The sequence below is a fragment of the Gracilinanus agilis genome, unplaced genomic scaffold, assembly GCF_016433145.1.
Source record: "Gracilinanus agilis isolate LMUSP501 unplaced genomic scaffold, AgileGrace unplaced_scaffold20044, whole genome shotgun sequence".
Taxonomy (NCBI): domain Eukaryota; kingdom Metazoa; phylum Chordata; class Mammalia; order Didelphimorphia; family Didelphidae; genus Gracilinanus; species Gracilinanus agilis.
The window spans coordinates 1-9,509 of NW_025351410.1; the positions used below are offsets into that span (position 1 = coordinate 1).

A 9,509-nucleotide genomic window follows, 5' to 3' on the forward strand; every position below is an offset into this window, starting at 1 on the left:
CCCCCCCACCGGCCCCAGCCCCCCCAGAGGCAGCCGGCGCCCCTTTGGGCCCCAAGCCCCTCCTCTGAGAACCTAGTGCTCGGGTGAGGGCCTGGCCGGGGCGCTGGGGAGGGGAGATCTGGGCCCGGCCCGCTGCCAGCACCAGGGACCTATTCCCCTCCCCTCTGCCCCTTCCCAGCGACTCCAGGGCGTCCCCCGGGGTTCGCGGAACTGGCCCGGGAGGCAGGGCCCCGGGGAGGGGAGGGGCGTGAGCAGGCTCAGCCGGGGGCTCCCCCTCAGCCCCACCTCCCGCTCCCTGCTCTCCCTCTGCCCTGCCCCCTCCCGCCTTTTCTGGGCTCTTTCTTCTTCGTGTCCTCCCCCTCTGCTGTCCCATCTTCCCGTGCGCTGGGGGCCTGGCCCTTCCCAGCCCGGAGGAGTTTGTGTGTAAAACCCGAGTCTCTCCAGGCCAGTCCCGGCCATTTGTGATTGAATAAACAATTGCAAAGACTCTTGGGCCAGGCTTGGTATGGTGTGGGCAGCCCTGAGTGCCCCCAACCCAAGGGCAATACTGCCGGGCCACACAGCATGGCCCTGTGCCCCCTCAAGGGCCTCCCCATTCCCTCCAGGCACAAAGAATGTCAGGATAGAGAACTGAGAGTCCTTTGGGATCATCTTGTTGGATATCCTCATTTAACAGATGAGAAAACTGAGGCTGGAGAAAGATGACCAGCCCAAGGTCACACAGCCAAGCAGAACTGGAGAGCAAAGCCAGGTTCTGAGGCTCCAGGCTCACTGCCTGCCTTGGGACAACAAGCACTGGTCTGAGAGGAGACTCAGACCCTCGCCAAAGAGGGAGAAGCTAGTGAGACTGGGCATGAACAAATGAATGGGCTTCTGAGGGAGGAGTGAGCTCCCCATCGGTGGGGATCTTCAAACAAAGGCAGAATGACTTCTTGCCAAAGGGTCCCAATGAGGGCCCGAGATGCTGCAGGGTTCCCGAACCAAATTTTGAGTGAAGACCTGGGTTCTAATCCTAGTGTGACCTCAGCACCCAAGGTGTGAACTCTCAGATGCTTCTTTAGGGGAAAGGATGGGCCTAGAGAGCAGAACAAAACCACCTTCGGCCTGATACAAAGCCCGCCAGGCAGCCCCTGTTCCTTGGCCCAAGCAGCTGGAAGCTAGCCCTGGTCCTGGGGGGCCCAGAGCCTCCCTTCTTAGGGTAGCCTCTGGCCACTGGAGCTCAGAGGCTGGGGGTGCCTCAAGGCCAGGTAAGGATCCTGGATGGGCTTTGGCCATCCCGGGAGGCAGGAGTCCCCCACCAATGCTGGTGGATCCCTGGACTGACCGGCTGCCCTCTCCCCCTCCCCCCTCCCTCTGGACTCTGAGCACCGAAGGAGACAGCGTGTGTAAAGCACTTGGCAAGCTTTAACTCGAGGCTGCAGCAACATTAGCCTCCTCAGCCGTGGGGGCCTGGCCGGGGGCCTCAGCGGCCTCCTGAGAGCCCGACAGCCCAAGGAGTCTAGGGGTCGCCGAGTCCTCGCTGCCCTCTCCCGCCCAGGCTGCAGGGGCTCCTGCCTGTCCCTGGCTGGCCGTTCCTTCCCCCCTCCTCGGACCCTCTTAGGGTCCTGGCCAGCTCTCACTACTCGAGTCCGGGGCTCGCTTGCCAGGAATGAGGGACAGATGGGGCTGAACCAATTCAAATCTTCAATGTAAAGGGAAATAACCATCGTCGTCTTCATGGCGCTCTTCCTCGGGGGAAGGAGATCCCGTGTGGGTCACCGGACCAGGTGAAAGGTCAGCCAGTAGATAATCATGGGCTGGAAGGCGGCCGCAGCCAGGGTCAGGTAGAGCTGGAGGCGCTGCCTGGGGGCGGGGCCCCCCACCCCGTCAGAGCCCAGGGAGGTCATCCGCAGTGAGCGCACCTATGGGAGACGCACCTTCAGGGCGGGCCGGGTGCTCCCTGGCTGGGGGAGGGGCAGACACCCCGGAACCACTCGGCCCAGGGAGGGGATTAGAGGGGAGAAGGGAGGGCTGGGCTGGCCCCTCTGCCCCGGGTTCAGGACTCACTATGAAATACATGAGGGCGGCGGAGGTCCAGGCGAGGGCCACGTAGTAGCCGTCACTGCCGAAGAGCAGCCCTGTGAGCACGCTCAGGATCATCCTGGGGAGGAGAAGACAGTTGGGGCCCCCTCACCTGTCACCTCCCGGGGGGCTCTGGAGGCCTCTCCCCACCAAAGGGAACCCACAGTTAGGGAAACGCTCCCCAGGAAGTCATCGCTCCCTCCCTGGCTTCCGTTTCCCCATCAGTAAAACGAGAAGTTTGAACCAAATATTCCGAGTCCCCCAGCTCTGGGGGGACATTCTCTGTTCTAAGATCTTCCCAGGAGGCAGTTGGGTGGCTCCAAGGATAGAGCTCTGGGCCGGGAGTTGGGAAAGCCTGAGTTCAAATCCAGCCTCAGCCACTTACTAATTACACGACCCGGACAAGCCACTTAACCCTCATTTGCCTTAATCCAGTGGAGAAGGAAAAGGCAAACCGTTCGCTGCTCCGCCGTCCCAGGCCGGAGCTTCCTCCTCGTGCTAATAGTCGGGACTCGTGGCTCTGGCAGCCACGACCCGCCACGGGCCTGCCCGGCGGCCTTTCCCTAAAGCCCTCTCCTGTGCTCGAGGGCCTTCGCCCGACTGCCGGCTCTGGGCCGACACGCGCTTCCTGGGGGCTCTGCGGGGCCCACAAGCCCATCAGTGCAGCCGGGAGAGGCCCGAGAGGACAAAAAGCTCCCAAGGGAGGAAGGCTCGGTCGGGACGGCACTGAGGGCCCCCCACCACCCCACCCCTGCACTCTGCTCCCCAACCCTGCCATCCCCCCATCCGTCAGCCTCTCCATCTCCTACCTTCCTTCCAACACAGCCCGTTGCCGTCCTGAGAAGCCCCTGACGAGGCCCCCCTTGGCCTCTTGCTCTCGGCCCTAATCCCCGCCGCCATGCTCAGCCCCGCGCTCCCTCCCAGGGTATCTCCTCCGCTGGCTCTGGGGCTTCTCCCACCTCCTCGCGGCCGCCCCCTCCCAGAGGAGCCCCGGATGGACGCAGGCCGGGCCAGGCCCTCAGAGCCCAGAGCAAGGGACGTCCAGGCCCACATCCCGGGGCGGCCGCTCTCCCCGACACGCTTCTCTTCGTTCCAGCCTTGCTAGGCCTGCAGACGGGCCTCATCCCTCCTAGCCTGGAGCCTCGCCGTCTGTCCTGCCTGCACACTCTCCCCCCTAGCTCTCCCCTGCCCTCCCTGGGACCCCTCCTCGGCCCACTGGCCCTGCTGCCTCTCACTCCGGTCAAACAGACCTTCCCACGAGACCCTCCCCCTCCCCTCTCCATGCCTTTGCATTGGCAGTGCCCACACCAGGAAGCCCCCCACCAGGCACCCCCCCACGCACTGGGCCTCTCCCCAGCAGGCAGGGCCCAGTTCAGCCTTCACCACTCGGTCCCTGACCCGCAACAAATCCTACTGAGCGCCGCCATCCCCCGAGGCTCAGGCAGGGGGGCAGCGAAGGACCCACGAGGGGAGCGGCTCACCCAGAGTCACAGGGTCAGCTTCCTCCGACCACCCCAAAAGCACTGCTTTGACCCCCTTCCCCAGACTGCCCCCCGAGACTCCCCCTGACCTGAAGCTCCAACTTGGGCACTGCCCCCCCAAACTCACCCCACGTATTTGTAGCCGCTGTAGGCGAGCAGATGGAAGGTGCTCAGGTCACTTCGGACAGTGGCCAGGTAGAGGCCAAGGAGCAGAGCCAGCACCTCGATGACCACCCACACCAGGGCTGTGCTGGCACACAGGCCGAGCACCTCGGGGGAGAACCTGGCCCAAAGCATGGGGGGCCGTCAGTGGAGGAGGTCCTGCCCCTCCTCAAACCCCCCCCCCCGGTCTGTGGGTCTGGATTAACCCCCCAAAACCCAGCCTTGTTAGGCAGGAAACCAGAAAGTCTTGTTCCCATTTGACAGATGAGGAGACTGAGGCAGGATTAGAACCCAGGGCTCCTCCCGCCATCATCCTCATGGCAGGGAACATGGGGGGGCCCTTTGCGGGAGACAGTGCCACCCACCTTTTCTGAATCCCCAGCGCCATCCCGGCCAAGAGGATGTACGTGATGAAGGCCATCGCTGCGAAGAGTCAGAGAAGCCCGAGTTAGCCGAGGCCAGCCCCCCCTTCTCACCAGCCCCCCTTCTCACCAGCCCCCCCATACTCACTGGGGATGTAGAGGTCGGGGGCGTTGAGGTCCTGCCGAGGGGGCAGCGGCACGTCCCGGCTGTACTGGACCTCCCAGTTCTCGGGGGCAGAGAGAGCACAGAGAGCACGTCAGGGCCCAGAAGCTCTCCTGGACAGCCCGGGAGCCCCCCAGCCCGAGGGGAGCCTCACCTGGTGTGTGTACGGGAAGACGAGCAGCCCCAGCTTCTTGGCCACGTAGGACGTGTCCACCGCGAAGAAGTGTTTGAGCTTGTTCACAGAGACAAATCTGTGGAGCTGCCGACGCGAGAGGCGGCCGAGGTGAGAAATGGGGGGGGGGGGGAGGCTGAGAACACAGAACCAGGACTGCGGGGGGAAGGGGGGGCCCTAGGACAGAGCACTGAATGCCGGAGTTGGAGAAGACCTCAGAGCTCACCAAGTCAGCCCCACTTGGGTAGCAAATTGAGCCTCAGGAGAAATAAGCTGCTCCAGATCCTCCCAAAATGGAATCTGAACTCAGGTCCAGTTTCCAGCCCCTCTGCCTGGCCCTCGGCACTGCCTGAGGCCCACGACCTCGTGGGTCAGCTGTCCGGAGGCAGGCGGGGCGGGCCAGCAGAGGAGCCCGGATGGGGGCCAGGCTCCGACACGCACGTGCCCTTCTCCCCACAAAGGCTCCCCCCGGGGCCGGGCTCGCTCACCTCCTTGTGCATCATGTCTTTGCCTTGGGAGGCGATGGAGCTGCCGTAGGACATGGCCATGTTGGCCACAGGATCCTCGAGCAGGTGGTGGACGTTGAAGGCCACATCCGAGCTCTGAGGCGAGTAAGCGCCGGGCTGCGCCGGATACCCCCGGCTCGTGTCATCGAAGAGTGGAGGCGGCTCCGGGGCTGCCCTGGCCCGATGCTTGGAGCCTGAAGGGGAGAGAAGAGGAGGGCAGACGGCGGAGGCCGGGCACGCACTGGCACCTCAAGAACACAGCCACTGGCCAGACCAGCCTGCGGCTGACTCCCGCGTCCGCCGAGTGCTCGTCCAAGGACCGGCCGGGAGGAGACGTTTCAGGCACCTTCATGTCGAGGCTCCACATGGTTGGCCGGACAAGTTCGCAGAGCCTCCAAGAGGGCATCAACACAGCCTCTGGCCCATCGACCCTGGATGGCCGCCGTCCCAAGGAGGCGCCCAGCAACACGGAGGCCTCCGTCTCTGCCCGAAACTCACAGCAGCCCTTTAGGCAGTGGCTGAGCAAAGGGCAGTATAGGAAGGGCCATACAGAGGGGCACAGAAAGACTCAGCTAAATGGACGGAGGGAAGGAAGGGAGCCAAGAAAATGACACGGAGGCCGACCAGAGAACGAGTAGAAAGGCCCTCCCTGACCTGAAGAAGATACAAAGGGACAAGGCCCCGCGGAAGGGGGTGCCGGAGCCCCACATGGCCCCCTCCCCATCAATCTGCAAAAAATCCTTTGTTTGAAGGAATCACCCTTGGGAGTGGACAGGTAGAAGGGCCCTGAGGCATATCTGAGCAAAGGAAACATGAAATATGTCATGAGAAACCTAATTTTCTTTCTTTAAAAAACAAACAAATCCTGACCTCTCATTTTAGAATCCATACTAGGGATCAGTCCCAAGGCAGAAGAGTGGGAAGGGCTAGGTCACTGGGGTTAAGTGACTTGCCCAGGGTCACCCAGCTAGGAAGTGGCTGAAGCCACATTTGAATCCTGGATCTCTCCTCTCTAGACCCAGCTCCAGAAATCTAATTTTCTCTAAAGACCCTGAGGAAGAGGTAGCTCGATGCCCCCAGAGGCAGCTCATTCTGAGCCCCCAGTCTTGGTCTGTTCCTCCCTGCTGCTCCTGGTCCCCAGATGGCATAAAACCCATCCGGGCCAGTAGCAGGACAACTGTCCATTTCTGGGGTGACTCTCCCCATCCCAGGGCTTGGAAGAGATGGGAGTCAATAACTCCTTCCCTCTAAGAAGACGAAGGGCCACCAGGTGTTCTGATGTGCCCAGTGCTGTCACCACAGTTTCAGGGCAGCCGGACCTTGTCCCTTTTGGACATCCAGGCCTTTCCTTGCTCTGAGCTGCTCTCTAGCACCCACCTTCCCTGAGAGACAGATCAATTGCCCCGACACTGTGCCAAGGACTGTCTTGATTTTTCTTGGCCCAGAGTGGGTGCCTAGTAAACAAAAGCTTTTTCTTCTGTTCCCCATCGAACAAACCGAGACTCTCTCACTTCAGCTACTTAAGGCTAACTGGTCCACAGCCTTAACATCCAAGGAACCAAGTGGGAATCTTGGCTCCAACTCCCTGCTGGTCCACTCTGGACACTCGTCATGTCCCGCCCTCTACAAAATGAGGGGATTGGCCTACGGCTCCAGTTAGGAAGGGGGTGCGGGGAGCTGGGGGGCCTCCAGACAACAGCGTGGATAGGGAAGGGGCACAAAGCCTCAGCCTGAAGAGTCGGAGGAAGAAAACGTTTACTTAGACAAGACTGGTTCTAGTGAGCCCCAGAGGGAAGCCCAGAGGAACAGATGGGGCTGAGACACGGATTTGTACAACTAAGGGAAAGTGGGGTTTGGGACTAGATTTATGTAGCTTCAGAGGATTTTGAGCTGGAACTGGCAGGGCTGAGAGGACCCTCTGAACGGGATGGCAGGCTCAGGAGGGCCTTAGAAGAGGGAGGGGGTAGCAGAGCTGGGAGGCCCCTGAGGGCAGAGAAGACCAAAGGGCATCATGAAGAATGACTCGTCGGGCTGTGCCTGCCTTTCTGTCCGGCAGCACAGGGCAAGAAGGGGCAGGTTTAGGTGCCACCCAAGGAAGGCCTTCCAGATCTTCATAGCTGTTCTGCCCAGGAACGGGCCACTCCTTTAAAGGTAGTGAGCTCCCCGTGCCTGAGGCTATACAAACCTAGGCTACAGGAGCAGGGCTCAGCTCGGACCTCTGGCAGGGAATGGAGGATGGGATAAAGGGGGGGAACCATCGCGATGGCGTCACAGCCCGCCCCCCCCTCCGGGCTGGGGGCGCCCGCTTCCCGGCCCCGCGCTCACCTTGGGCTCCATAGCCCGAGTGATAAGCCATGAGCGAGCTGTCTCCCGCCGCGGGTGTGCTGGGCACGAATGCTATCAGGGTCGCTGCTCAGGACTCCGGGCGCGAACCGCCGCCGCTACCGGGCGCCGGACACGTCTCCTCCCGGGCCAGCCGCAGCCGCCATGGCCACAACGTCACCTTCCCCGCCTCTCATTGGTCACCGTCCCACGTGCTAGATGCACCACCCCTTTCTTCCATTGGCTACTGGCTCCTCACCCAGCCTTGGATTCGATGGAAGCTGACTTCCGCAATCTGAAGGGGGCGGGGCGAACAGCGTAGCTTTCTGATTGGATAATAGCATCGTCGGGGACAGAATGATCCAATGAGCTGGTCCAGTCTTTTATGAGGCGCATGCGCAATATGAGCAGGTGAAGGTCTGCCTGCCACGAATGCACTGGCAGGCGGGGGTGGATGAAGCTGTGCAGCGGGGTGGGGCGCGGTGGACTCGGAGAGCTCCTCCGGCCTAGACCGTGCTCTCAGCCTGCCGTTCCCTCCCTCTCTTTTCAACTCTGCCCTTCCCCCTTCTCTCCTTGACCTTCACCCCTTCCCTTTTCCTTTGCTTCTCCGTCCTTTCCCCTCCCCATCCCTTGACCTTCACCCTTTTCCTCCCCTTCCTCTCTTCTCTTTCCCTTCTCCCTATCTCTTCCCCTCCTTCCTCCCCTCCAGTTCTTTCTCCTTCCCTCCCCCATCCCTTCCTATTCTCCCTCTCCCCCCTTTCCTCCCTTCTTCTCCACCCTCTACTTTTCTCCTCGAATCCACCTCTTCTTCTTCCCCTTCCCTCCAGCCCCTTCCGTCCCGCCCCTGCTCTCTCTGTCCCTTAGCGGTTCTCTCGAGCCTTCCTCTCCCACTCCTGCTTTCTCTCTTCCCTGACATTCAGCTCTTCACCGCTTCTCCCCTTTCCCCTCCTGGCCTCGACCTCAGGGTCTACAAAGATCTTTCCACACCACAGCTTTGTGGGAGAGGTCGTCTGGGCATGGCTCGCTCTTCCTTACAGATGAATAAACTGAGGTTTAGAGAGAGAACCCAGGATTGGTCCAGTCAGTCTTCTCTCCTCTACGGGGACACTTCCCCTCCCAGGCCCTGGAAGAATATCGAGGCCAACCTCGAAGTGGGAGCAGGGGGAGATATCACAGCAGAGCTGGGTGGAGCTGGAGCAGGGAGAGGGAGAAGGATTTGTGTAGATGGAAGGCCTTGGATCTGTGATTGGCCGGCTGTCGGGCCTTCCTTGGCACCCTTGCAGTGCCTTGACTCGGCTTCTAGCCCATATTCTGAGTCTCGGTCCTTGGGGTCACGTCCTCCCCTCCTGCGGACCTGGGAGGGCTTGGGAGCTGTCCTAGTGCTGAAACGAGCCGTCTGGAAGCATCTCGGAGTTGGAAGGAGCTTCAGAACACACCTAGTTCTAAACAGGCAACCTTGGCAGCATTCCCAGCCAGTGGTCACCCAGACCCTGCTTGCAGACTCCAAGTGTTGTAGAACTCAACCCTTTCCCTCAGCAACCTAGCCTGCTGTGGCACCGGGGCTTAGGGAGTCTCCTCACTGAGTCAACTGAAATCGTGCCCTTTGCCCACATCCCCAATTAATTACTCCCACTTCTGACCTTGGAACCCTCAGAGCGGTTTGCATGTCACCGCCCCGCCCTTTACACTGTGACAGTCTTGAAGGCAGTGTCTATTCCCAGCCCCTAGCACTGGGCTACTAGGAGGTGCTCAATAAATATAAATAGAATCAACCAAGAGGATCTGGTGCCTGAGCTTAGTCCAGTGAACAATCAGCAGATAGTTAAGTGCCTGCTGTGTGCTAAGCACTGCGCTCTTTGCTGCCCAGAATCCCCAGGACTTTCTGAACTGTGAGTCTAGAACCCTGACAGGAAGTATGACACAGAATCCTGGCCTGATTGACTCTGGGTAGCACCAAAGCCCGGGCCAGCCTGGAAGTGGTGGTGGGAGCGAAGTGGAGCACTTGGTCCAGTCATCTGAGACTCAGATCTCGTTGAAGGTTGGGGCTAATGCCCTTAGCCTCTGAGCCCTGCCCCAGCGTCTCTACCTCTCAGATGGCTCTTGGTGTCTACCACCGGCCTCTTCCTGACCATCCCTCTGGGGCAGCAGAGCGGGAGGCTCTAGGACAAATTGTAGATGGGGGATGCTGCAGCGAGGTTCTAGGGCTTCACTTTGTTTTCTGAGAGCTTTCGGCCAACTAGTTCCGAACCCGCCCCGTCCCACGCCATCTCCACCCCCCAC

At 60.8% G+C, this 9,509-nt stretch overlaps 1 protein-coding gene across 2 annotated transcripts; it reads right to left on the reverse strand.

The window, feature by feature from the left end:
- Positions 1-637: 637 nt before the first annotated feature.
- On the reverse strand, positions 638-7,384 carry YIF1A (Yip1 interacting factor homolog A, membrane trafficking protein). 2 transcript variants are annotated; one of them, XM_044683377.1, is made up of 8 exons: positions 7,233-7,384; positions 4,890-5,101; positions 4,384-4,488; positions 4,215-4,293; positions 4,070-4,127; positions 3,670-3,825; positions 2,047-2,140; positions 638-1,901 (listed from the first exon to the last, which is right to left on the reverse strand). In XM_044683377.1, exons 1-8 carry the CDS (start codon positions 7,261-7,263, stop codon positions 1,755-1,757), a joined length of 882 nt encoding a protein of 293 aa, XP_044539312.1. In that variant the 5' UTR covers positions 7,264-7,384; the 3' UTR covers positions 638-1,754. The 2 variants fall into 2 exon arrangements, with proteins under 2 accessions (XP_044539312.1, XP_044539313.1); XM_044683378.1 differs by lacking the exon at positions 3,670-3,825.
- Between the last annotated feature and the right edge of the window lie 2,125 nt (positions 7,385-9,509).

Bases quoted from the DNA above. Each gene is read 5' to 3' on its own strand.
- YIF1A (XM_044683377.1), bottom strand. From the start codon at position 7,263: ATGGCTTATCACTCGGGCTATGGAGCCCAAG. The intron at 4,128-4,214 runs GTGAGTATGGGG...GACTCTTCGCAG, and splicing joins CCCCGACCTCTACATCCCCA to CGATGGCCTTCATCACGTAC. The intron at 1,902-2,046 runs GTGAGTCCTGAA...CGTCTCCCATAG, and splicing joins CCGCCCTCATGTATTTCATA to GTGCGCTCACTGCGGATGAC.